The 26,840-nt window shown below is 34.2% G+C and overlaps 3 protein-coding genes across 4 annotated transcripts in view; 2 read left to right on the forward strand and 1 right to left on the reverse strand.

The window, feature by feature from the left end:
- Usp32 (Ubiquitin specific protease 32) overlaps positions 1–9,719 on the reverse strand; it is a 31,201-nt gene extending 21,482 nt beyond the window's left edge. Inside the window, exons 1-4 of the mRNA XM_013312325.1 lie at positions 9,467–9,719; positions 9,160–9,394; positions 6,565–6,883; positions 1,887–2,115 (exon numbers count right to left, since the gene is read on the reverse strand). Coding sequence (XP_013167779.1) covers positions 1,887–2,115; positions 6,565–6,883; positions 9,160–9,394; positions 9,467–9,524 — 841 coding nt within the window. The 5' untranslated portion in view covers positions 9,525–9,719. The remainder of the gene's footprint in view (positions 1–1,886; positions 2,116–6,564; positions 6,884–9,159; positions 9,395–9,466) is intronic.
- A 325-nt stretch (positions 9,720–10,044) lies between these two features.
- LOC106118014 (BRCA1-associated protein homolog 2) lies at positions 10,045–15,143 on the forward strand. The gene is made up of 11 exons (XM_013312568.1): positions 10,045–10,306; positions 10,625–10,862; positions 11,119–11,283; positions 11,815–11,990; positions 12,592–12,892; positions 13,097–13,188; positions 13,492–13,678; positions 14,026–14,175; positions 14,274–14,391; positions 14,550–14,695; positions 14,796–15,143. Exons 1-11 carry the CDS (start codon positions 10,228–10,230, stop codon positions 14,797–14,799), a joined length of 1,656 nt encoding a protein of 551 aa, XP_013168022.1. The 5' UTR covers positions 10,045–10,227; the 3' UTR covers positions 14,800–15,143.
- A 1,636-nt stretch (positions 15,144–16,779) lies between these two features.
- Positions 16,780–24,990, forward strand: pasha (microprocessor complex subunit partner of drosha). Of its 2 annotated transcripts, XM_013312465.1 has the most exons (12): positions 16,780–16,899; positions 17,009–17,107; positions 18,005–18,267; positions 18,665–18,790; positions 19,470–19,612; positions 20,098–20,705; positions 21,329–21,444; positions 21,911–22,033; positions 22,380–22,561; positions 22,966–23,103; positions 23,461–23,580; positions 24,067–24,990. In XM_013312465.1, the coding sequence occupies exons 3-12, from the start codon at positions 18,015–18,017 to the stop codon at positions 24,343–24,345; spliced, it is 2,088 nt and encodes a 695-aa protein (XP_013167919.1). In that variant the 5' UTR covers positions 16,780–16,899; positions 17,009–17,107; positions 18,005–18,014; the 3' UTR covers positions 24,346–24,990. The 2 variants fall into 2 exon arrangements, with proteins under 2 accessions (XP_013167919.1, XP_013167918.1); XM_013312464.1 differs by lacking the exon at positions 17,009–17,107.
- The last annotated feature ends 1,850 nt before the right edge of the window (positions 24,991–26,840 follow it).

The following is a 26,840-nucleotide window of genomic DNA, read 5'->3' on the forward strand; positions in this document are numbered from 1 at the left end:
TCAGTTGAGCCCGGAGATACCTTCATAACAACCGCCCATCAATCTTTAGCATTTATAATATTAATAAACATAAGCTTAAAACCTATTGGATTTCAAATCACTTATCACTGGAATGCTAAAATAACAGTCAGTAACTGGCCATATTTAAATCATTACAAAATATTAAAAGAACATCTGTACTCGCGCAATGCGATTACTGGTCATAAAGAAAACACAAACGACCTTTGCAATACCATGAAATTAAAAAAAAAACTTCATATTATTATAGCTAAATATCTACACGCGCATATCCACAATTCACATGTCGTATATTGGGACTAGGCCACGTTATCTACAACGACAAACTGACAGTAATCGATACAAACAGACAGAATGACAAACTCCATTCGTGACATCTTAAAGAGTTTACATTTAAAAAACAGCACACCTAATTAAGGAAACTAATAATGGGTTAAAGTCACGCCATTGAATCCTTAACTAAATACAAGTATAGCACAAAGTCGATAAAGTTGATTTTTTCTTATTTATATTAGAAATTGGCAAATGAGCAATCGGCCATGGCCGATTGCTCATTTGCCAATTTTGACGCATCTACATGTAGATGCGTCAAAATAGTGAAGCGACCGCAGCCCCCTCGATTACAAATGCGTTGTCTACCTTTAACTGACGTAGAGGACGCACAGAAAGAGTCCATTACCCCTTCCTTTGTCTCCTCTTCTTTAAATACGAATTGTATTTCAAAGAACTAAGATATACATATCAAAATTATAAGTTTAAAAATATGAGACGTGAAGAAAGCCATTAATCCCTTACAACTCTTGCACACGGCCTTGGCCAAAAGACTACTATCACGGGCAATAATTAGTAATTATTTTCTAAAAAAAAAACAACAAACTTTATATGATTCGCCATTGAATTAATCTTAACCTTGACAATGAAATTAATACAGTGTAATTTATCTCTGTAACATTTACTATGAAGTCATTCTCCATAATAGTATTCAAGACGTTCTTTCTTCACGACGGAATAATTATGTAAATATATATTTAGCACTTGCTTATTGTAATGGAAGTAAATAACATGTTAGCGACTTCCAAACGTAGATATTTACTACACTAGATATGTCTTAAATAAATAATCCTAACAAATAATTTTACAAGCGATAGCTGTCGCCCGCTACTTCTGTACCGAATTAAAAAGAAAACTCAATTAGTAGTCTATGTGTTCTTCCAGACTATGTTCTACATCTTTGCCTCTTCTATTGCAGCCGATACCGTAGTAAAAAGTAAGATTTGTATTTTGTATTTAACACTTTCAATGCCACTACAATTAAGTATTAAAGTGAACTCGAGTGTGACTCTGTGGTATTAAAAGAGTTAACACGTTAACTGCTATTTAAGGCAACCTATTATTACGTATAACAATTATTAACAATCCGTGGCAGTCGCGTGTCATCGGATACAAGCGATATAACACCGCAAATGATATAGATAAATGATAAACGTTTGATAACGTAACATTGTCCAATTTATGCTTTCTAACTAAATTCGAATTGATTGTTAATCGTTACGATTGTAAGTACATTATTGTTTTACAAGGGTATTCGATTGCTGATAGCGACACTTTTGAAACATTAAAATGTCCTTTAAAACACGAAACGCATAAAATCACACCTAGCGAGAAACCTCTATAAGCGAGAATCATCGTCTGGACCCGACGGACGAACTTCATAAGCGAGAAACTCAACCTTTATAAGTGAGAATCATCGTCCAGATTCGACGGACGACCTCCATAAGTGGGAAACTCAAGCAAAACGGAAACCTCTATAAGCGAGAAAAAATCACAGCACCTAGGACTCTCGCCTTAGAATGTTACAGTATACTTACATTTAAGTCTCTCGGTGCGTGGTCCTCTACAGGCTGCGCTGAGTCCACAGCAGAGTTCTTTAAAATCCACATGCCCATCTCTGTTCTCATCCAGAGCTCGCAGCACACCGGGCAATGCGGCGGCGGGTAGGGGCGGGGCTAGAAGAGCACGTAGCCCCGCCCCGTCCAGTTGTCCGCTTGAAGCGTTGCTGCGTAGTGACCAGAAGCATTTCTCTAGCTCTATTATGTCCTGGAATAAGTGCAGTGATACAGAATCTGGGGGTTTTTTATATAAAGGATAGATGGGTAAGGGCTTAGTAACAAAGGTACTTTAATTATACAGGTGATAGTTTAATTTTGAATACACATTGTGAAGGATCTGAATGACACTTTATTATGCTTATTTCTTTTATTAAACTTTCTATTTAAAGTAGGCGTCCACTGGCCCGCACTGAACGCACCGTACGCGCGGTTTAAAAGGATTTACTGTGTATTTCGATGCGCGTGGCGCAAGTGCGTGCATCCGACGCGAACCAATGGAGTCGTTCCTTTATTCTTAATATTGCTTCGTCAAGTATCCGACTGTTTTTTTTTTAATTTGACGAATTTAAATTCTTAGTATATTGATAAAATATAAGTATACTTCTGATATCTATTTTGCAAGAAAAAGTTAGGAAAAAAATTTGGTAGTTAGGTATTAGTAACCGAGAATAAATTTACATAAATGCATAAACAGAAATCTATAACTGAATTATATTTAGTTTATATAGGAAGTTATGGTAAAAAGTAAAAACAACGTTTAAGGATTTAAATAAACTTGTATATAATATCCTTTTTATAATAATCACTATGGAGGTATATGTCCGATCCCTAGCACTGCTCAGAGCAAAGTCAGAAGTGAGAATGATCAAAATTTCAGGGGGTCGGACGTTTTTACCCTAGACCATAAACAATCTTTTATCATAAACAATAGAACAGTCATAGATTAATTTTTGTATAGATTGTAAATTTAAATAATTCCAACAGTTTAAATAATAAATATGATACGGTTTTTCCTTCTTTTACCAATTATATATCACTTTGTCGTGATAAGAGTCAATTAAGAAACAATTCCGAGTACCGGCGGAGTGCTTGACTTCGTAATTGTTCTAAATTGCTGGCGACATTCAATTTAAAGGAGTTCGATTAGACATTCCATGTTGTGGCATTCTTTACATTACGTATATGTAAATTAATTCAGTCTTTATTCGTCTTATTACTGCAGGTATTATACGACAACTAAGGGATAATCTCAGTGTAGATTTAGTTTGAGAAATCTACACTTAATACCTATTTATTTTAAGCGATTTCGATTACAAAAGTTAATTTAGGTTCATTATGAGGATAATTAACGGTCAGATCTGTTTGTCTGTCCGCAAGACAGAATTTGTCCCAGGTAATCTGCGGAACGGCTGAAACGATTTTGACGGGAAGCTGATACACGCGGGAACATTATAGGCCTTTTAATTCCGTGCTCTCGGAATGGCGGGAGCAAGCTAATAAAATAAAATTGTTGAAATATTGCCTAATATTTTTAAAGAAAAAAAGGCGAAAGATGGCATTATCTTGTGCTAAGAAATTCAGATACCGCTGCGCAATTGTACGTTTTTTTTTCTATATCACATTTTTATTTACACGTCCGATAAGATCGTCTATCTGTCCGTCCTTGCGTGTCACATGCGTCCTGCTGATATACAAACTCGCGTGATAACTGACTTTTTATATTTATAAAGGTGATTTCGTCCTGGATAAAATATATACCTAACAGTTTGCCTGAAATTAGTGATTATAAGACAAAGTAACAAAAACATTTAATTTTTAGTGGATATTGTATGCTTTAATTTTGGGTAAAGGAATTAATACAAACAAGAGATATCGAAAATTGGACCTGATGATTCTGTTACATATGTTAATATTATGGCCTGGCTGAATTTTGCAAAAATTAATAATTTAAAAGCAAAATGTCTTTAATTTCCTCCTTAATTTCGTCTGGATAAACGAAAGCCTAAGAGATCACGGTATTTTCTCGCTTATAAAAGTCTCTCACAAACCCTAGTTTCTCGCTTATGAAGGTCATCTGTCGGGACCTGGCAATGACTCCCACTTATAGAGATTTCTCTCTCTATTTCTAACTTCGACTGTATACTTAAAATATTATAGTTACTAGCTGTAGAAAATCAATAAAGAAAGAACGTTTTTACTAAGCTATAAAACGAAATTACGATGTATTTACTTTCCTGAAGACTACGCTACAATTCTAAATAACAATACATCATTGTAAAGCGCCATTTTATTCGTAGACAATCAACTAATGGACTCCAATACTGATTTAATTTAGATATCATTCTGTATGAAAACATCAGTAATTTCGAAAGTATTGATTAATTCAATGATGTTTACTTATTAATAAAAAATTAATTTAGATAAGCACCGATCAGTATAAATGGATAGGCAATTGCTTGGAAATTATGCTAATATATTACTAGTTCGAATCCATACCACCACTACAAACCAATACAATCAGCGAATCGGAAAATCAAATAGGCACAAAATACTAGATGTTTTAGCCAGTCCATTCATAAAGGTTAGTGGCTCTAACTACAAGTCTCTGCTCACTGTTTAAGTCAAGGAGTCTTTAAAATGTTAAGAGGTCCTCCTTAGTGACTAAAGGGTGACCAAATAAAACGTAAGTGTGGCAGCTTTGTTTGTGTCCCTTAATATTTACTACGAAGGCTACCGTAGCTTGTGATAAACAAAATTTGGATATGAGACTTGTATTTAAATAGAAATCTCTCCTTGTCCCTGTGAAATGTGATTTCTCAATGATATAAAATTCCCCTAATCAGTATGCAAACATTGACTAGTACACTTTTAGCTTTTAGTTCGTACTTCTCGTTAATTTCCTTGAGGAAATGCTAATTCAAAAAAAACATTGTGTACGGGGATTTCACATCAAAACCACAACATGACCTTCAATAGTTTACTCATATTAAATTCATTGAAAAAATCCTTAAAATAAAAAGGAATTATTCATTAATATTGTATCAAACATGAAATAGGTAATTCAAGACTAACTGTAGCCGCGACTCCGTCCGCGCGGAATTAAAAAAAAACTATATTAGTAGCCTATGTGTTCTTCCACTGTTCCAAATTTCAGCAAGATTCATGCAGCCGTTCTGGAGTTCGCCGTTCTTTTGACTTTGACTCTTGACAAACATCCATCCAAAAATTCGCATTTATATTGGTACCTGGATGACCGGAGCTTTTTTCGGTATTTTTTTTTTAAATTGTGTTTTTTGGAAATTACATTTAAGTACGATTTACCAATAAAATGATGAAATATGAACAATATTTCTCGATCTTACCGATAGAAAAATTTAAGTTTATGTTTAAGTTGATTATCGATAAAACACGAATAAAATGACATTTTCTAAAAATGATTCCTAGCTAGGTCGATTTATCGCCCCCGAAACCCTCTATATACTAAATTTTATGAAAAACGTTGGAGCCGCTTCCGAGATTCCATTTATATATATATATTATATACAAGAATTGCTCATTTAAAGATATAAGATTAAGACTTATAACATATAATCGAAATTATTACAAAATCATTTATAAATAAGTCCTAAATCGAAACGTAATATGAAATAAATTAAAAATATAGCTTTTCAGGTTATTGGCATTGCAAACACAATGGCAGCTGATATCAGTTCTTTATCTATACATATGTAATGATATATAATCACACTATCAGAACACACATTTAAACTATGTTACAAGCACACAACATTCTAACATAAAAACATTGCAAATATTGCTTTTAATTAAAAAAAAGTTTTTTTTTTAATTTTAAATAAGCTAGCGCTTGACCACGATCCCACCTTATATAAAGTGCTGAAGCGTATGAAAGATGTTACGCGCTAGCTTAGTAAATGCCTATTCACTCTACTCTTGAATGCCACTATGTCATACACGGACGGAAAAACGTACAAGGAACGATGACTAGCTGAAGGCCGTGATTTTGTCCGCGTTGAATTAAAGAAAACTTCATTTACCTATGTGTTATTCCATACTATATGCCAAATTGAGATCCGTTAAGCCGTTTTGAAGATATCTTATAACAAACATTCATACATTCAAACATTTGAATTTATAATATTATTAGGAAGAGAAATTCTCACTTATCAATCCGTTATTTACAATGGTTTTCTACTTGAACAAAATAATCTAAAAAAAAAAGGGACAGACAGACAGACGGACGAACAACAAAGTGATCCTAAAAGTGTTCCGTTTTTTCCTATCAGGTACGGAACCCTAAAAACAAGATAACTGCCATAGAATCCTACGGTTTATTTAATCAATATCTTAAATTAATAACTCAGGAAACCATATAATATTATAACCATTTAAGTTGTTAAAACTACTCTAATAATATTTAATTAAGTACATTGAATACTTATAAAGGGACACGGTTGCACTTCGTGGATTAGTAACGATAGTAATTGGACACCATTACACTTTGTAAAGAGAAGCTTTATAAGTCAACTACGAAACTCTTTTCACCCAAACCTTAAACCCTCCTTTCATTCTAATACATTGATAAAAACTATTAAAAAAAAAACAAGATATGTACATCTACAAAAAAGTAACAACTCACCCGCTCTTCCAAATGTGTGACACCAGCTAGACTTTGATAAAAAGTCGGTGTTTCCAAATCATGTGATATACTACCACGATCTGATAGCAGCCATTTTGATAATACCGTGGCATCTTTATGTATAAGCAACCATGATCGGAACTGTTCGAATGTCACTCGTTCACCAAGTCCAAATAAGCTGGTGAGGATATCCGCAGACCGATGGGACCCGGATACCGGCAGAGATGTGTTCTCAAGTTGTAATGCGCGAGCAAAGTCGCGCTTGTAGATGTATGTGCCATTCTCACTTTGATTATTTACATAGAGGGTCCATAGGAACCTAAAACAAATATAACATTATTATCTTGTAAACTTTCAAGATCTTCAAGCAATCAATTGATAGGAAGTAGTGTATTTCCTTTGGTTTTCTGTCGTCAGAGGCCAATATCTTCTTTATGCATAAGTTATCTACAATTAAAACATGTTTTGTAATAATGCAACTAATATTTATCTACTAAAAGTTGAAATGGAATTTGAAAAAAATCTTGATATATATACATAAAATAAAATTGTAGTTATCAAATAATTTTCTTGTTTATTTAATGTAATCCGAACCATTTTTAAAGGACAATTATCAATAACAATATTACAAATTATTACTGTTATGATTTCTAAATAGCACAATTTATTTATAGTTATTATAATAAAAAATATATTTGTATGTCAAAAAAATTTAAACAAGAGTTGACTGCTTGTTACTAATGTACAAAATATTTTGACCTATCCTAAGAAGAGTTACATTAAGTTAGGTTGTTTTTTCTTGGGAAAATATTAGAAGATTTTTGTTAATTTATTAATATTTCTTATATCCAAGTAAGTTCTAGACTTGTGCTAGGATATAATTTATTCAGGCGGGCCCACGGAAGCAAGCGAAAGCGTTCCCGTGGCGCCCGCCATAATGCGTCAGAGGGCAGTCAGGTTTTAGTGGGTATTCTGGTCACCTTCTGTGGCCGGCGAGTCCCACACTCCCTAAATAATGCGTGCATAAATGCATTTCCTGACTTTAAAAAAAAAAAAAAAAGGATATAATTTATTAGAATTGTCAAATAGCGGGATATGAACTCTCAACCACATGTTCAGATATCCATACCCTTAACCATTGGGCTACTATGAGTCAAACGTTTTATGTCTATAAAATATGATGAATCAATAACTTTCATAAAGATGAAAGACCAAAGCTTGCTTGAATGTGGGTTACAGAGAAAGTAATCAAACATAAATAAAGTTCACGTCTCATATCAGTTAATTACTTTGACCTACACTTGTATTACACAATACTAACTATGACTTAATAACGGTAACATACTGGAATACAGAGTATGCCATTTTAATTATACTGTTGGGTTTATGCATACATATAAGAAATTAGTATAATTTCAAAATTTCGAATGTTAAAGGAAATGCAAAAAAACTTCTATAGATAATATAGAATTATACTATAGACATTTGACTAAGTTTGACTTACTAAGCTGATTTTTGAAATACAAGTTAAGTATAAGTATGTACTACAATGCCTGTAACTAGGAATTAAGAGTTTAAGTTACAAACTCTAAATGATTCAAGATACTGACCATTTAGTGGAGGGGTATAGGCTTGTTTTTACATACTTAATATTTCCACTTAATAATGTACAAGATACAGATCCCACTGCATCTTATATGCAACTGTTTTGTAGAGATTAATTTATACCATTGCAATGTATTCGTAATTAACCTACCAAAATATTCAAAGACAGAGTTATGTGTACATTTCTCTTTTTGAATAAGCCTTACTAAAAACGCCACAATAAAGAAGTAATAGAGGAAAATTGCTGACTGAAATATAAAATCTGATTCATTCATTGAAAAAATATGCAAAATAATATTTGAAAAATGTTACAGTAGTTATTATTGCAAAATAATATTTGTATCTTTTGTAATGTTGGTATTACATTCACAGTATTTAAACCTCTTTGGTTTCTATTACCATGAGACTAACACGACATATGAATGACATAATAATGCTTTTGATAGAGATATTTTAGCACGGCAATGGGCATGTTTGATAAGAATTACTTTGTTATTATCAGTACTGTTATGTTGGTGTATTATAAAAATAAATTTTGTTGACAATTTATTCTATCTTATTTTTACTTTTTACATCATAAAATATTTATATTGATGTAAGTTTTTTTACTTGAAAACCTTATGTAATACTGAGATTAAACATTCTTATGTCAAATGAAAAATCCAAACATTTTTATAATTGTTATTTTTCATTTACTTGTAGTTTTAAACTTAAAGAATCTTATGACTCAAGTAAATGATGTCATGGAATGTTGTTGTAAATAATATGTATTGTTTTTTTATCTAATGTTTAATCTTTTAGTGTTATTGTGTTATGTTCAAGTAGAATAACTTTTAGTTTTCTCAATATATATTAAGTGATTAATAGTTTTAATAAGTATGGTTGAACTTACTATATATATATTGTACATGGATTTGAAGATTTGTGGTTCAATGGGAATGCGTAATGTTTTTTTTGTAAGCTGTAAGGAAAAATCCAATAAGATCTTACTTGATTTTCTCCTCTAGATTTCCTTTCGTCAACACGACGATACCGCACAGAAGGTCCCGGAATATGATCCCTCGCTTTGTACCACCACAAGCCTGGTACAACCACTCTGCCACTTCGTAAGGTACTCCGTCACATAGCACTTCATGGACGAACGCTTCCAGGCTCAAGGCCGTCCCACTTGTACCGGCACATCTCTTAAACGCTTCACGAATACGTCGTAATTCACTCTCGCTTACTGCAAACAAAACTATACTATAGAATCATACAACTTCGTAATACATTAACGCACATTTATCACACCGCGTACCTCTCTTCGTCGCATCTTCGTAAGATATAAAACTAGGTTTTGAATCTTTCGCACCCATATTCGATAACACGGAATAATCATAACATTTTTAACGCGTAATTAACACAAAGAAACAATAATTACTACAGCTGACAGCTCACGTCGTATGATCTGTAGCCATATTGAATATTTTTATTTTTTATACAACTTCATTGCGAGCTTCAGCACTTGCCACTTGTTCTATCAAAATTCAACTCTCAACTCATGTCATGAAAAACTGGAAAACAAGTCTTCACAGATAACGTAGTGATTGAGAATATGATAAGATATTTAATAATTCTATCTTTTACTTTATATTTAAAATATTAAATATTATCACCTTTAAAATAGGTTTTGTTTTAGCACATTTTCAATCAACAACGTTAATTTTAATTATTTAAAAATATATTTTAAGATAACGTATACGATAATTTCAAAAACTCAATTGACATTGACACATCTAGTGTCATATTTTGTAAACTGTCAGCCAGGCCAAAGAGTACATAAATTTTATATACTCTTTGCTGTCAGCCACTGTCAGCCTTTCAACCACTGTAATTCTGTCAAATTGTCATAATAAAATTGTTTTACTAGATTGTGATACTGCATTTTAAAAGTAAATACTTTAAATAGACAAAAAATTCATATTAAAATTTTCTTCATTCCAACTAGAAGAAATTCTGTGCTTACAGCGGTTATGCCACAGATATTTTGTTATTAAACAATCTTGCAAATATTTGTAAATGTCCGTGTCATTGTGCGTATTGCGTATTGAAATCGACGAAGATCTACCCGAAATGGGTGATAATGCATCTGAAACAGGTTTGTCTTATTGTTTAATATCAGTTTCATAACTCGTTACTTGTTAGAATATCGAAGAAAACTGGAAAACATGTATTAAATGTTTACTATGATAACAAAGGAAATCAATAACGTTTACATTTGCTTCGGATTTTTCCATATTTCGTAACATTTAATTGCAATAACATTTCCTAGTTTTTTGTACTAATGTTCTTGTTAAAATGGTTAACGTTTTTTATACACAAGATTTTAACATATTATTCGTCAATCTTCATTAGGTTATTAAAGAATTGCAAATATTACAACTTGGGATTGCATGATTTTTATATTTTTGTGCAGAAGCAGCTAAAGAACAAAAGAAAAAGGACCGTGGTGCTAGAGAAAGTAAGACCATAACAGTGGAGACATATGCCAGTGTGCTGATCGGCTCTAATACTGACTCCGGAATCCTGCCTACAAGCTCAAGAAAATCACCACCTGAAGATAGTGTCTGTGATGAAGATGAGACAATTAATTTCTTCTGTGGTAACCCATTAGTAGAGGTTACGAAAGGAGTTCTGCATTTGTATAAAGAAAAGTGAGTTATGCTATAAAACCTATATTTAAAGCATATTTGATGGTGAAAGTTGTTGTTCTTCCTAATTCAAACTGTTTAGCATCCCATTAGATTTAACAGAATAATACAGGCAGGTTAAAACCAGCCTTGCTAGTAAATTAGTGATTGCCTTTTAACTTTTCTGTGCTTCATTCTACAATTGTTATTTTTTAATGCTTTTCCCCAATTATTAAATCATAACAAAACAAAAGAAGAATAGTATTATGCATTGTTTAAGTGAATTGAAAGAGGCTGAAGAAGCAAAGACACTGTGTCTGCTGTCAGTACCAGGTGCACTAGGAGCACCAGACCTGCTTGCATTTGCTGCGGCTTGTCAACAAGATATAGCACATGTTAGAGTACTGAGAGATGGATCGCTCGATCATTATATGGCTTTACTTACGTAAGTTTACATTATTTTTGTTGTTTTAATAATAGTTATTATTCTCGTATTCTGGAAAAAACAGGTTATGCTTATTTCTCATAGCAATTGTGCTTTTTTGGTTGTAGTCACGTAATGCTACTTATTAAGACATGTCTATTTACATACATGAACATTGTGAATGTAGAAAAACCGACTTGGAGGAGAGGATCCATAGGCAGGGTAAATATTCCCATCACAGTAAATATGCATCCTACTCCCTGTCGATTGAAGTTAGGCAATCAATCTGCAATTAAGAAAGTCTAGTGCCAACCCTATGATACATAAAAAAGTGAAAGACATGTCAGGAGCACTATAAATTTATGTCCGTGGAAGAGATCAGGCAGAGGTCTACCCCATTGGGCTACAGGGGTGAGTTATGTTGTTGAACATTGTGTTGTGTAGAAATGTGTGTGTAGAAAGTATTAGTTTTAGTATTTCCTAACAACAGATTTGTAATGAGAAAAAAATCAAAGAATTTGGGTAGATATAGCTATTTTGTTCTTTTATTAGATTCCGTACATCAGAAGCAGCTCGTGAGTTCCACTCTGCGTTTGATGGCGTGCCCTACAGCAGCCTGGAGCCGCAATCACTGTGCCATATGGCATGGGTGTCCCGTGTTGAGTGGGCCAGAGATGGCACGCCGCCTCCCTCACACACTGAACTACCCACATGTCCTGTGTGCTTGGGTATGTATTAACACATCTTATATATAAAATTCTCGTGTCACAATTTTCGTTCCCATACTCCTCCGAAACGGCTTGACTGATTCTCATGAAATTTTGTGAGCATATTGAGTAGGCCTGAGAATCGGCCAACATCTATTTTTAGTCCCGCGCAGACGGAGTCACGGGCGACAGTTAGTTATATATCAATGTGTCAGATGCTTGCATTCTTTTCTCTATGGAAGGCACAGTATATCTCTGTCAAACATCTTATTTCAGCTATCATATTCACCTTAAAGTATTCCTTGCTTGTGTTTTCAAAACAAAAATATGTTGTTTTATTATCATATTGATTTTTTTTTTATAAAAGCGAAAGTTTTGATGTTTATAACGGCGTGTCTTTAAAAAGACTTTACAAATCTCTATGAAATTTGGCATAGATGTAGAACATAGTTGAACGGAGGCGCGAACGGCAGCACAAACTATTGTGAATAGAGTGGATAATGAGAAGAAAACATTTACAACAAATTATTTTCGTTTTAGCTTAGATTTTTCCACGGAACTTGTAATTGGAATGATATAAAAGCAAATGATATGAAAGATGTAAGTATGTATGTACAAACAGAACGTATGGACGAGAGCGTGGCTGGCGTGCTGAGCGTGCAATGCGCGCACGCGTTCCACTCCGAATGCCTGGTGCGGTGGCGTGACGCGCGCTGCCCGGTGTGCCGCTGTGCGCAGACTCCGGAGCCGCGAGGTGTGGCGCGCTGCGACCAGTGCCACACAGGCGCCGCTCACCTCGCACAGGGGGAGGAGGAGGTGGAGGGAGTGGGGGGCAGGGACGGGTTGGCTGAGGGTCTGCCTGATGGGGTGACAGCTGGTGCGCTATGGATCTGCCTCATCTGTGGACATGTCGGCTGCGGCAGGTGATGTAAATTAAAGGAGATTATTTAGATTGTTTAATGGTTAATTTTGCTGTTTCTTAGTGTAGATTACTATTAAATTTCCTTAAAATAAAATCTCTCAGTCACCGCTTAGCACTCTGGGTATGAACATAAATACTCACTCAGCTGGTCTTTTACCGCACTCAGGAGTTAAATGTCCAACTTATTCTATGTTTTCATATACAGGTATGAAGGTGGTCACGCTGCGAAACATTTCCTCGCTTCCAACCACACTTACGCCTTACAATTGGGATCCAACAGGGTATGGGACTATGCAGGTTTGTTTCTCTAACATATTCAATTATAACAACTAATCACTCTAATATCTTCTTTCTTCTTACTAATATTATAAATGCGATTGTCTATATGGATGGATGGATGGATGTTGAAATTTAACATAGATGCAGAACATAGTCTGGAAGAACACAGGCTATTCATTACATTTTTATTTTGATTCCGCGCAGACGGAGTCGCGTTCAACAACTACTAATAAATATCTACAAATAAAACATTTCATGCTATATTTTGTCTTTTTAATGTTTTTTTTATGAATGTCTTCATATTAAGTATGTAACACATAGGTGACAACTTCGTGCACCGGCTGGTACAGAACAAGACGGACGGCAAGCTGGTGGCGGCGGAGGGCGCGGGCGGGGAGGAGGCGGCGTGCGGCGGGGAGAAGATGGACGCAGCTCAGCTTGAGTTCACCTACATCCTCACGCAGCAGCTGGACGGACAGCGAGCTTACTACGAGGATAAGATCGCCAAGTACTTACCACTGCACTCTCATCTCTAATAATCACTTAAAAAAACAGGAGGCAACTCGATACATGAATGTTTTATATAAGGACTAGCTGTCACCCGCGACTCCGCCCGAGCGGAATTAGAAAAGAAAACTAAATTATTAGCCTATGTGGTCTTTCAGACTATGTCTAAGTCTTTCTCGATACCTTCAAACAAACATCAATCCACCCATCCAACAATTCGCATTTATAATATTAGTAAGAAGTAAGATGAATCACGGATTTTTTAGGTTTCGAGTGAAAAGACTAAAGTATAAATATATTTTTTAAGTCTTTAGTTCCATAAAATATTTGTAATTTAAATTTAATTAGGATGGAATCTGAGCGCACCGCAGAGTGCGAGGCGCTGAGGGCGCGCGCTGCAGCCGCGGAGGCGGAGAGTGCAGCGCTGCGCGGACAGGTGGCGCTGCTGACGCGCGACAATAAGGCCCTCGACAGGCGCCTGCAAAACCTCACTGCAAAGTAAGACGCTACAGAAATCTACACTAAGGACCTCCCTTAGGAACTACTTTATATCTGCATTCAATAAACATTTTCGGATATGTATGTACATTTTGTAGGATGTCAACACTGCAGAGTGAACTGAGTGAGGAGCGCGGGCTGGCGGCGGCGCTTGCCGGCAGCCAGGCGCAGTGGCAAGAACAGGCGCGGCTCAAGGAACAGGCATTCATGCAAGAGGTACGTCATTCTAAACATAGTCCGGCTCAGAATGACCATAATACAAATAATTGCTGATGAGTGGCTTAAGGAAGATTTTTTTTTATAATAATGTGGAGATAATAGTGAAAAAGACATTCAAACAAGAGTTTATTTATTAATGTTATTCTTTGTCCCAGGTGGCAGAACTCAAAGAGCAGCTACGCGATGTGATGTTCTTTGTAGAGGCTCGCGGTCAGCTCGAAAAGTCAGAATGCGCGACGCAGGAGGAGATAGCATCCGCCAGCGTGTCCGTCGCTCCAGCCAAACCACGACGCAGACGACGGTAGCTTCACAGTACAAATTATTACGTGATTAATGAAATAACGTTGTCAATACTTTTATGACTAATGACCGGTCTTTTGTAATTCTTCTCTATTTGACAGCTGAGAAACAAATAAATCGAACGATGACATTGACATGAGCTTAAACAGGTTTTGGTTATAATCGAATCGATTATTGTGAAAATCGATTTCCTGAAAAAACTGTCAATTATTTGTGATTGTATTAATTTATTCAAAATACAGGGCTTTTCAGGACACAAAAATGTCCATTTCAAATAAAAATAATGTTAAGTTAGATAAGTGAGATTATTTATAAAATGTAAGCTAAATGGCACGACAAAGACTAAAAAATTATCAGTTCACTTAATATTTGTAAAATATGTACACGAAATATTGTATTAGTTTGATAATGAAACATCGCTTATTCTTACAAATAAAATTTGGACATATCTTGGTGCTTTATTTAAAATCCTCCGTACTCACCAAAGAGTATATAAAATACTACTAAACTACTACTAATAAAAATGGTACTCACGAATAACATAATTAATCGTCAGAGATTGAACTATCCGTAGATATAGAAGGATACAGAAAGAGAAAGGAAACAAAGATTTCAGATTTAAGGTTTTGAACCTTGAATATTCGTTTTTAAAGAAAAATCTGGGAAATAAATCGATAATATTGCGACAGTAGGCCGCTATAATTATAAAGATAAAATTTATCTATTTTCAATTACTGTCGAATGTCATTTTTGTCAAAGAACATAATTTTTTTTGATTATCTTCAACATCAAATGTCAGTTTTGTCTATTCCTTTTCCTTGGCGTGTTCGTACCAGGGGGTGGAAACTTAGAAGAAGGACGATTTGTATGGAAAGTGGCGCCATCTTTTAAATCTTGGTAAACATCATTTCATCTCTACTTTGTGTCATCGAGACATTCATGTGTCATCAAACCGCTACGTTTTTTCGTATTTCTAATTCTGTTCTTGTATTCTTAGTTAAATGTTGTTTCATTCATTTTGTTTTTAATTAAAATGTGTTTTCGTGAAAAATTACGCTGTACGCAACTGTGTTTTAGATGGACTGATTATGGTAAGTTACAATTCAATAAAAAATTTCATGTTTTTCCCATACGTCAGACTCATTTAAACATTTAAATATTTTCGTATTTTGGTGTAGTTTTTAGCACCACAGTGATTTATCCTTTCCGGTTATCATATTAAATGGTGCCCTACTTCTAATACATTTTACATATCAGTTCCTATACTTGATAGGAAATCACATTCTGTTTGTTTGTTGTAGGTGCACATATACACGGTTTCCCCCTTCCTGAGAGACGGTCAGTGATGTTCAGAAAATGTGTGCCAATCTGTCTGTCTGAAATTAGTAGGTGGGTCCATGTGTGTATATGTAAAAAATATATTTTTTTATTTGTAATTTTTTATTGTAAAGAAAAATTTGCTTGCCTATGTTGTAAGAGAATATGTTCAGAGTGTTTAAACTCGCAAATAACTACAAATTGCCAGTTGCCAGCTTGCATATGACTGAAAATATTTTGGGGTTTGGTTTTAATTACAGGGTATGCATTCTTTTGTGACCGCGCTATACTATTTATTACCGTAAATGTAATTTTCAAATATATATATTAAAATATTGAGCTGATATCTTGAAAGTCATTGATGTATATGTACTTGCATAGATTTAAAATTAAGTTATGTAGAAATATAATAAATAATGTACAAAAATATAAAAATATTTTGTTTTTATTTCCCCAATAATAATAGGATCATTTTAATAGAGGTATTTCATAGAAGGCTACTTGATATCGGCTCACTATATTAATAACTACATAAGTGGGTATATTATTTTTGAACATTGATTTAATGTCAATTTTAACTTTATTAGATTCCCACTTATTAGTTATTATTATAGTGAGCTAAATAAGCGTGCCTACGTATATAGGTACCAAAAAAAAAAAAATTAGTTCAGCGATTATACGCATGGAGCGCCACAATCGCCGTGGATCCACGACTTCGTGCGAGTTGCCCCTCTTTCTATAGTATACTTATTATACTCTTTGGTTCGTACAATCAATCTCAATTTCTACAATGATTATAAATTAATTATGATAAAGTGTATTATCGTATAAAAATCACATAGTTTATTCTCATCTAACTTGAAATATATCATTATTTCATTCATTTAGGTAAGACATTTATATATGAGTATTTTTACACAGCAATGTTAGAGAGTTTTGTAAAGGCGAAAGTTATAAAGTAGTCGAAGAAATTGATGTGTTTCGACAATTTCATTAGTTCTTTCAGAGTGCAGTATATTCCAGCACAACACAGAAGCTCTATCGCCTACTATTTCGCACGGCCTTGCAAGAAACTGCACTCTGTGACATTATCAGAGTGAGTTTTTTGCAATACCGCTTCGTCCTCGCGCTGTTCTTCTTTTTTGGTGAATTTTGAAATGGTGAAAGTCTGCACAGGGCGATGGTAAAAATCCAATTGTTGTAGTACATTGGATTTTTAATGCTATCGTTATTTGCGGACGATCTTTCAACTCCTTGTCTCGTTTAGTCATTGCACAAAGGTAATGGAGGTTAGCAGTTTTGCATTAGAAGAACAAGATGTCAAGTATTTACATAATGTATAAACTTTAGCCATGATTTAATATTAACATTTTGTATTCTTCAAGAAAATAAATATAATTTTTGAATATCATACAGATTTTGTTGTTCACTAGGATATAGAGAATATTATTTGATTAATAGGAATTCAATACTTTTTTTACAGTAATTTAGTACATTTTATTCCTATAAGTTTAATATAATAGTCAACAGCTACTGCTGCTAAGAAATTCTGAATATTGATGGCTGCTATGGAAACAGATAACAATTTTCTGTGAAACATTTAACATTTCCTTAGCAATAAATCACAACTTTCATATATTTAAAAATTGTTAAATGTACATAACTGTATATTTCATAGTTTTGATTATAATTACAATTAATTTATTGTAAAGATCTTTTATTATATACAACTTAACATCTAGTTGTTTCATAACTTGGATAATTTACATGACAATGTTAAATAATTAGAAATTAATGCAATTTAAAGTAAAAGTGTGACATTATTTTGTTTAGCCAGCCTTATTAGTGTAATAATTTTCATACTCTATAAACATTGTCAATCAATACTTTAATTATATTCGACTGCAAATTGTACATTTATTAAATCTAGAATTGTTTAAATATCTCATATGTGTATTGTGTACTTTCCCATATCAGCGTAAACTATTTTTAGGTAGGTAAATATGGAGGCGGATACAATAGAGACTGAGCCACAAGCGAAAAGACAGAAGATCGAAGCTCAGGAGAATATGAATGACATGGAAACTGATTTTACGAATGACGATTTAGATTTTACGAATAAAGTTGACAATACAGATAAATATACCAACTTTGTGACACCGGAAGAATTGGAGAGGTTACAAGAATATAAAGTTTTGGATGAAGTCAAATCAAACGATGAAGATAGCAATGATGAGGAATCTGAAAGTTCTGATGGTAGTTATTTTATAATATTATTTGATGGGCTTAAAATAGTATATAGATTTATTGGTGAAATTCAACTGTCTAATATCTGTATAACTTTATTGTTTTTGGTTTTTTTCCTAGCGAATGAGAGAGAGAGACGGGGTGATATTTTTATACAGGTTTTTAGACAGTGGAAACTCACGCTATCTGATGTTTTAATTATGTTTGAATTAATAAGTATTAAAAATGTCCAAATTGATGTTTATAATATTTATATGACATATTATATGTATAGAATTGCATGGGTAATTTTTTATCGTAAATTTATCACATATATGTTATATGTGTTTTATTATATTTATGTATATTCTATATGTTTATTTTGTACTATGTTATGCGATCGATGGATATGTGATGAAACTTATAGGGAAAGAAGATCTTCCTGATGAGGAAATAGAGAAGATGCTAGAAGAAGATTTGCCTGATGGTTTCAAACAGGCGCCAAAACCGAAGGAAAAGCCGTATGTAACGAGACAGAAGATTGTGTTACAAGGTTAGTAACATGTTTATTTATGTTATTAAAATTTATTGAACACTAGACTGTTATAATAAGTAACTAGAATATTTAACTCTAGTTAAATATTCTATTAAATATAAATACAGTTGTGGAATGTTTGGAAACAAGTGAGGAATGTTTATAAGCAAGAATCCAGTCACTATGAGTGACCTCCATAAGTGAGAAACTCTGGTAAGAGGGAAACCTTCATAAAAGAGAAAATTATTACTGTACCTTAGATTCTCGCTTTTTCAGATTCGGCTGAATAATAATTTTCTCATAATAGTTTTAATATACGACTTGAATTTAACCTGTATTTTTTGTGTTTATTATTATAAACAAACAAATAAAAGTATGGATTGATTGTGTGAAAGAGGTTATGCATAATAAGGGGATGATGGCTGTTAGAGATGTATGGAGTAGAACATAGTGCCCTCCTTAGGGATAAGGCCGGCAACGCATCTGCGGTTCCTCTGGTATTGCTGATATCCATGGGCGTCGTTGAACACCTCGGTGTTCCCGCTGCTCGTTTGCCCCATTCTGTTATAAAAAAAAGGGTAGGTTGATGATCAACAAATGGGTTGGCATATTCATCAATTTGGTGGAAGAAAACAATGTGTTGACACCCTATAGACTGAGATAAAAAGAGAGTCAGTGAAATATTTTAATATTGCAGAAAAAGGAGTCAATCATTTTGAAGTGTTGCCTCTGGACTGGATGATGGTACGTCATTACAGCGGTATGCCGATTTACATGCACCGCACCACGCGCGTCTGTACCCTGTCTAAACCTTACTTCTTAGGGAAGGGTAATACTAGGGTAAGTACAAGCAATATAGATCAAGGTAACATGTCTTCCGGAGAACATTTTATAATTATATTAAACATGTATTATGTACATTAGTCAGGTATTATGAAGCAAGATCTGTTGTAACCAGTTTGGTAGTTTTTGAGTTAAATAGTAATATACATTTAAAAATATAAATCTTTTCTTTTTTTTAATTTAATTGTAGGTAACTTCTCGTGGTTGTTTTAGTAATTTTATAGCTTGCAGATAAGACGATGTTTTCCAATTTTATGTAAAAATTACATAAATTTTGCTTCAGTTAATTAATTTTACGTAACTAAGCTTTTTTTTAGTATGAAATGTTAGTGATTAGTTAGATAGTAATCTTATTTTAATTTTAAAATAAAAATACATAACATGAGTCACCTCTAACTTTAGGTAGGCTCTGAGTCCTAAGTGGGCAATTATAATGAGCTGATAGTGAATAAGAAATTAAATTAATTTAAAAAATATTCCAGAGACATGATATACCCATCAGTGCTATACCCTGTCTGTCGTACAGACGTGCTTTAGAAGAAGAACAGAAACAGAAGGAGATAGATCAGAAAATACAAGAACAAATCAATAGTGGTGCGTGGGCAAATCCTAGTCAAAGTAACTCTACTATCAGTGACAATCAAAATAATGATAATGAAACAATTGTGAAACAAGAGACACAAATATTAGATATTGATAAAGTTAAAATTGAAAGGAATGATGATGAATTTTCTATTAATGGGAACAAAATAGAAGCAGTCGAAGTAGAAATTAAAGGTATAAAAGTAAGAAGTGATGCAGAATTATTAGCTAGAGATATTAAAGTTGATGAAAATAATCAAGATGATACCGCAGATCAACCAAGGTGTCCGTTTAACGGGCAAGGTACTAATGAAAGTTCAGAAACCCAAAGTAATGAGATACCATTGAGTAGACAACCGGTGGTATTACCTGGAGGCATAGTGATGCCACCACCGAGAGTGGAATCAGTGAACTCAAGCTGGAAAACTCAACATTTGACTCCGGAACAAATTAATGATTATTGCAAACGTCTTTTCAAGTTTAGAACTGTTAATATTATGCATTTCAAGTAAGTAGTTGAATTTTTTTACGTCATGGTCAAGTAGTAATGTAATGTAACAGTTTTAACAGGGGTAGAGCCCGCTTTAACATCTCCGCACGAATTGTCCCGGCTCGCCCGGTGAAATACCACGACCACACAGAAGACAGGCGTCAAGTGGAAGCTATTCCGCGTACAGTCTGATGAGTGTGCGTCCCGGAGGCCTAATTTAGTCCTCTTTCCCTTCCCATCCTTTTTCTTATAAGAAAAGAATGGGAAGTGGAAGTGGACTTTCCGGATGAGAGGATGCATGGAAATGTTTTCTTTCTGTGCATCCTCTCCTCCGTCGATTAAAGGTAGGCAACGCATATGCAATTGCGTATGTCTATGGGCAACTGTCACTTCGCTATTTCAGCGATTTCAAGTGACCGCTCGATCGTTAACCACCTTATGATATTTCTCTCATAATGATTAAGTGACAATCAATAGAATTGAAGTTTGACGTGTCCTTTCAATGAGTCTTTCCTATTTGTTCCAATAAGTGTCAGAAATTTAATTTAAACTAGGGTAACAGTGAGTTTTAATTTGTTTTTTTTTTCTAAAATAGGGACAGTAATTTTGTAATTTATTTATTTATTAATTTTGTTTTTTAGTCGATGGGCAGATCGTCGTAAATACACTAAAGCAAGAAAGACTTTGCAATATCCCACATTACCCGAGGGAACCAAGCTGATCACGATACCCGCGCAGAACACGGGCACGGAGAATGGTATGTACTATCAGGGAATTTGGTGGTATTCCACCTCACAACGATGGACACAGCTTTTAAATGTGAAACTACAAAAAAACTATATATGACCAATTGTCATTGTTGTTCTAACTCTACTATCTAATAGGTTATTTTGTAAGAAGAGACGTAGCTTGTTCCAAGGAACGATACAATTTTTCTGTAAGTTGAACACCGCAAAAGGCCCTGACTGTACTTATACTCGCAGCTTACATAGCCTTGACGTTTATTAAACATTGTTATCTTAATATCTACGGATCTAATAGCTAGAAAAATAAATAATGATTAGCATAGACAAGCATCGGTCCAGACTGACGAAGCCTAACCTCAGTACACTTGCGTTTTCTGACCACTGACAACTAGTCAAATCTACTTTCATACTAATATCATGTCTTTTATATCGAATAGTCGTGTTTTATTATCATTGTTAAATCTTATTTATGTCCAGGCAACAAGACGGCAAAGCGTGATTGGGTGATGAACATGAACGGGCGCTGTTATCTGTCCGTCTTCCATGAGTATGTGTACCGCGCGCTGCAGAAACAGCCCGTCTACGAGTTCAAACAGCTTGGTAAGCAGAAATAAAAGTGCCCCTATAGGGGTAATAAACCCATTTGGAGAAATAATTGCAATAGTTATTTATTTTGTATAGCTCTTCGGATTAAAATAATGGGCCTTGACAGACAGACGGACGGACAACAAAGGACAACAAGTGATCCTATATATATTATAAGGGTTCCGTTTTTTCCTATGAGGTACGGAACCCTAAAAATGTTATTGTATAGTGTTAAAACATCTCTGTGTCAAACATATCGTTATCTCCATTAACTTTGACAAAACAGAAATATATGTTTAAAAGTGACATTTTAGTGTCAGAAAGCCACGGTAAATAAACAGAACATAACTATATGTTTCAGAGAACGCATCAACACCGTACCAGGCGACAGTGTACATCGGCGGCATGCAGTACGGGGTGGGGTACGGGTCCAGCAAGCGGCAGGCCAAGTCTGCGGCCGCGCGCGCCTCCATACACATCCTCATACCTGAGATGCGCGACCAGATCGAGCCCCCCCCCGCACACCAGGAGCCGGACTTCTCGGTCAGTTATACATACTATTTCTTTATTTTAAAAAAACTTTATAAGTAGCCTATGTGGTCTTCCAGACTATGTTCTATATTTATGTAAAATTTCATCGAGATCCGTTCAGCTGTATTGGAGATACCTTCAAACGAATATTCATATAAATATTCGTATTTATAAAATTTGTAAGATAAGTAGGAAAACGAGAAAGCGGCAATCTGAGTTCGCCGAAATTGCGAATCGACCGTTATTCATACGCATCTGCAGTTGTATATGTATTGCCAAATTGTAATCGCAGGGGGAAGGGACGCACAGAAAAAGAATAATTCCCCTGCTTTTGCGTCACCTCTATCAAATCTAATTTCCCTCCCCATCCATCTTTTAAGAAAAGAAGGAAAGAGCACATTGTATGATGGTTTCAGTTCTTCGACTACGTGAGCATCGAGGACCCGCGTATATCAGAGTTCTGTGCGGCGACGTGCGAGCCCTCCCCGCACGCCATACTGCGCACTTGTCTGCTGCGCAACTTCGGCGCCGGGGACAGGCACATACATACTGAGGTACACACACCTTCATATTGCGATGTGCACGTAAACACGCACCTACACGTATACGCACGCATATACGTATGCGTGTACGTATAACTCTTTTCAATTATCTTGGGCGCTCAATGTCATCGGTGCATTGTAATCCCACTGCATCCCGCTAGACCTTTTTTCCCTGATCAACGAATTGTTGGAAATTAAGAGCTGCCAAGATATATGAAATCATTTATTCAAGTAATTATACTATTATGAAATAAAATATCTTAAACGTGCAATCATCGTACGATTGTATACTGTAAGGATGTCATGCAGTTCTTATAATTAAATTAACAAATAAATATTTAAGGTTAGTTGAAATGTATTTAATTGCAGATGAAAAAGTTGGAGTACCAGAAGATCGAGCTGACGATGAAGGTGGGCAAGCACAGCGCCACTGTCGTCTGCAAGAACAAGAAGACCGCAAAGCAGCGCGCCTCGCAGTCCATACTGCAGGTACACTCATGTTATTGCGCTCAAATGCTACAGTGTGATTAACCGTGGGTTTCTAAGACCAGGAACCCGTTTAAGACATTTTATTATCTTGGTTTTGTCTAATATAGAACAGGAACTAACCTTAATTACAATTATTTTATCCGTTCATTACTTTCTATGATTTTCGTTTTCATATTTTCTAAGACCTCGTTACAATACAATCTTTTTGGAAGCTTGGTATTAGGGCAATATGTACTTATGACCTACAGTACAAAATTAATATTTTTTTATCTCGATTATTTTATACTAGCTGTCGCCCGCGACTCCGTCCGCGAGGAGTTAATAAAAAACTATTGGTCGCAGCGTATTGTTATACAGCCTTCCTCTATAAATGGTATCAAACAAAAAATATTTTTTCAACTCGGACCAGTAGTTTCAGAGATTAGCGCGTTTAAACAAACAAACTCTTCCGCTTTATAATTTTAGTATAAATTACTTATGTTCTAGGCGTTACATCCGCACGTCCGCTCCTGGGGCTCCCTTCTCCGTCTCTACGGTTCACGTTCAGTGAAGAGTTGCAAAGAGAAGAAACTAGAAGAACAGCAGATAACTCTCTTACAAGATAAAGCGCGTCAGAATGAACCCAACTATGCAGTACTGGAGAAACTGCGCAATGAAATGCTGAAACTAAGAGAAAGAGACGAGGCTGTGGTACCTATTGGTACCCTCCTCCTCCCTGCAGATCTTCCCCCTTCAGCTTCCGATCTTAATCACGTCCAATTGTAAATCAGAAATTTCATAACTTTTTTTTATTAGAAAATTTTACTTTATCTGGACAATGCAATTTAGTTTAATCTACAGTAGTAGAATAAACTCTTAGAAAAACATATTATATTAGTACAGTCAGCTGCATAAAAATGCATACATTTTTTTTTCAAAAATTAGTGTTCCCCTTTCGGTTTAAAAAATATGTATACATGCATCCGTTTATATGCGTTCCAGTATTATACGTTATTGAGGAATTCGTTTATACGTATTTTTTTAAGATGTTTTTAAGATTTTAAAGTTATGTGACTTTTTGTAGCTGACTGTACTTGTTTTTGTGTATCGCAATATAAACCCGGTTACAGGATTTTCTCCCTCCCCAATTGATTTTTTTATATTCGATTATGCAATTAAATAAATATCTTGGTATAGTTTTAAGTGATGTAGTTATAAGTTGATGAGATTCTGGAGTGAGGGAGATGAACTTATATGCTAGGATAAGTGCGAGTGAGATAGGCATCTTTCGTCTTTGACGATATATGAAGGATGTAATAATTATAATCAATATATATGTTTAAAGGTGAGTTCCCACTACCGAAACATTTGTACGAAAAGCTTTTTATCTTACATTCTCCTTGAATAGAGAGATATTTATAAGGGGCCGTCTATAAATTACGTGAGGTGTTTAAAGGTAAAGGGGGTCAAGTCAAATCTCATCTAATCTTACGTTAGAGGGGGGGTCTCGGCAAATATCACGCAATTTTTTTCTGTTTGAAACAAAAAAAAGCAAAAGCACGAAGCCATTTTCTTTTTACTATAACAATCCAACGCGTTTACGTGAGAAACTCACATTTTGAAAAATCTCACGTGAGATTGGGGGATGGGGAAAGGGGTTGAATAAAATCTCACGATATCTCACCAGGGGAGCAGGGAGGGGCAGAAAATTAAAAAAAACCCTTCACGTAATTTATGGACGCCCCCTAATGTTTTATTTTTGCAGTGAAAATTGTTATTTTCATACGACTTAAAAATGAGTTCCTTTTACTTGAAAATTTTTCCATAAAATTTTGGACAATAGAAAATATTTTTATCTTATTATATTGAAAATTATGACGATTAAGATAAATAGAAATCAAGTATTTTAAATAATTTTTTAGTATTAATAATAATACAATTCTGCTTATTTAAAGTGGCATTTAGTTTCAAGCAATCGAAGAAGTATGGCAATAATATTATTAGTTTTTTTTTATTAAACATAGATATACCTATAGATAGTTAACGAAGCGCTAAGTGAGGCGATTTACCGTAGGTTTCTGAGACCAAAATCTGTAAAAAAACATATCTTCATACTTGACATTATCTTTTATAACAAAAAAACGTAATAATGTCTTTGTTAAAAATGTTTTAAGGTTTAGTTTAGTTTCGATTTTTCATACACTTAATTTTCCCGAATTTGGGAAAGTTTTTATTTACTAGTACATTTTCGTCACATGAATCGCTATTAATATATCTATTTTTAAACATTATTAATTACAATCCTTTGAAGCGAATGGCGCGCTTTGCAAAGTCAAGTGTCAGAATGATTAGTGAGGGGACATAAACGTCGACATTTTAGTAAGGCTAGTGTTGTGCCAGTACACCGGCACACTGTCGGATTTTCTTCATAACACTATCTATAAGTATACATCTATGATTTTAATGTGTTCAATTAATGTTTGTTAATAATACATATCTGGGATTGAAGCATCGAAATTAATAGTCCATTCATAAAGAAATTAATTATCAAAAAAATACAAACCAAACTTCTTCTTTTTGAAATCGGCTAGGAAAATAATTTTTAAATAGACGCGCTCAATTTGTGCTAAAAAATGAATTTTATATTTATTTTGACAAATAAATAACAGTGCTGCCAACATGTTAATACAATGTGAATAGATAAAAAAATGTTTATGTATGAAATTCCATAAGGTTATAAAATGTAGATTAGGTTGTACAGTAAATCAAATTGCCAACGAAGAAAATATCCCTAACACCCGGTTTCTGAAATACCAAACAAATATTACTATTTATTTAAAATAATAAGTAAATAATTGGTAACCATAAGTTGCTAAAACGATAGTTTGTTTTTAATTTGTAACAGTTATGACATTAATAGAATGACGTATAAAATTTGACAGATGACAGGCCAGTCTTTGCGCAAGCGACCTACTAAGAGCTTTCAGTTATTCTTCCCATTTTAAAGTCTAGGAAACTGGGTGTAAGTTAAAGGATAGATAATTGTAATATTAATGTAAGAAGTCATGTGAAAATTGAATGTTACTCGGAAACAATTGTTCAATAAATATAGCTTTGATAGTTTTGTTTTATTTAGTTAAAATAGATTTTCTTAAATGGAATCTTTATTTACAGGTCATATTGTCTCTGATATTGGTGTTATCATTACATAATAATAGAAATAAAATACAAACACACATGAAATTATATTTTTTAATAAATAGTATAGATAATATCTTCTA

Source organism: Papilio xuthus, unplaced genomic scaffold (assembly GCF_000836235.2).
Source record: "Papilio xuthus unplaced genomic scaffold, Pxut_1.1 DF827679.1, whole genome shotgun sequence".
Classification (NCBI taxonomy): domain Eukaryota; kingdom Metazoa; phylum Arthropoda; class Insecta; order Lepidoptera; family Papilionidae; genus Papilio; species Papilio xuthus.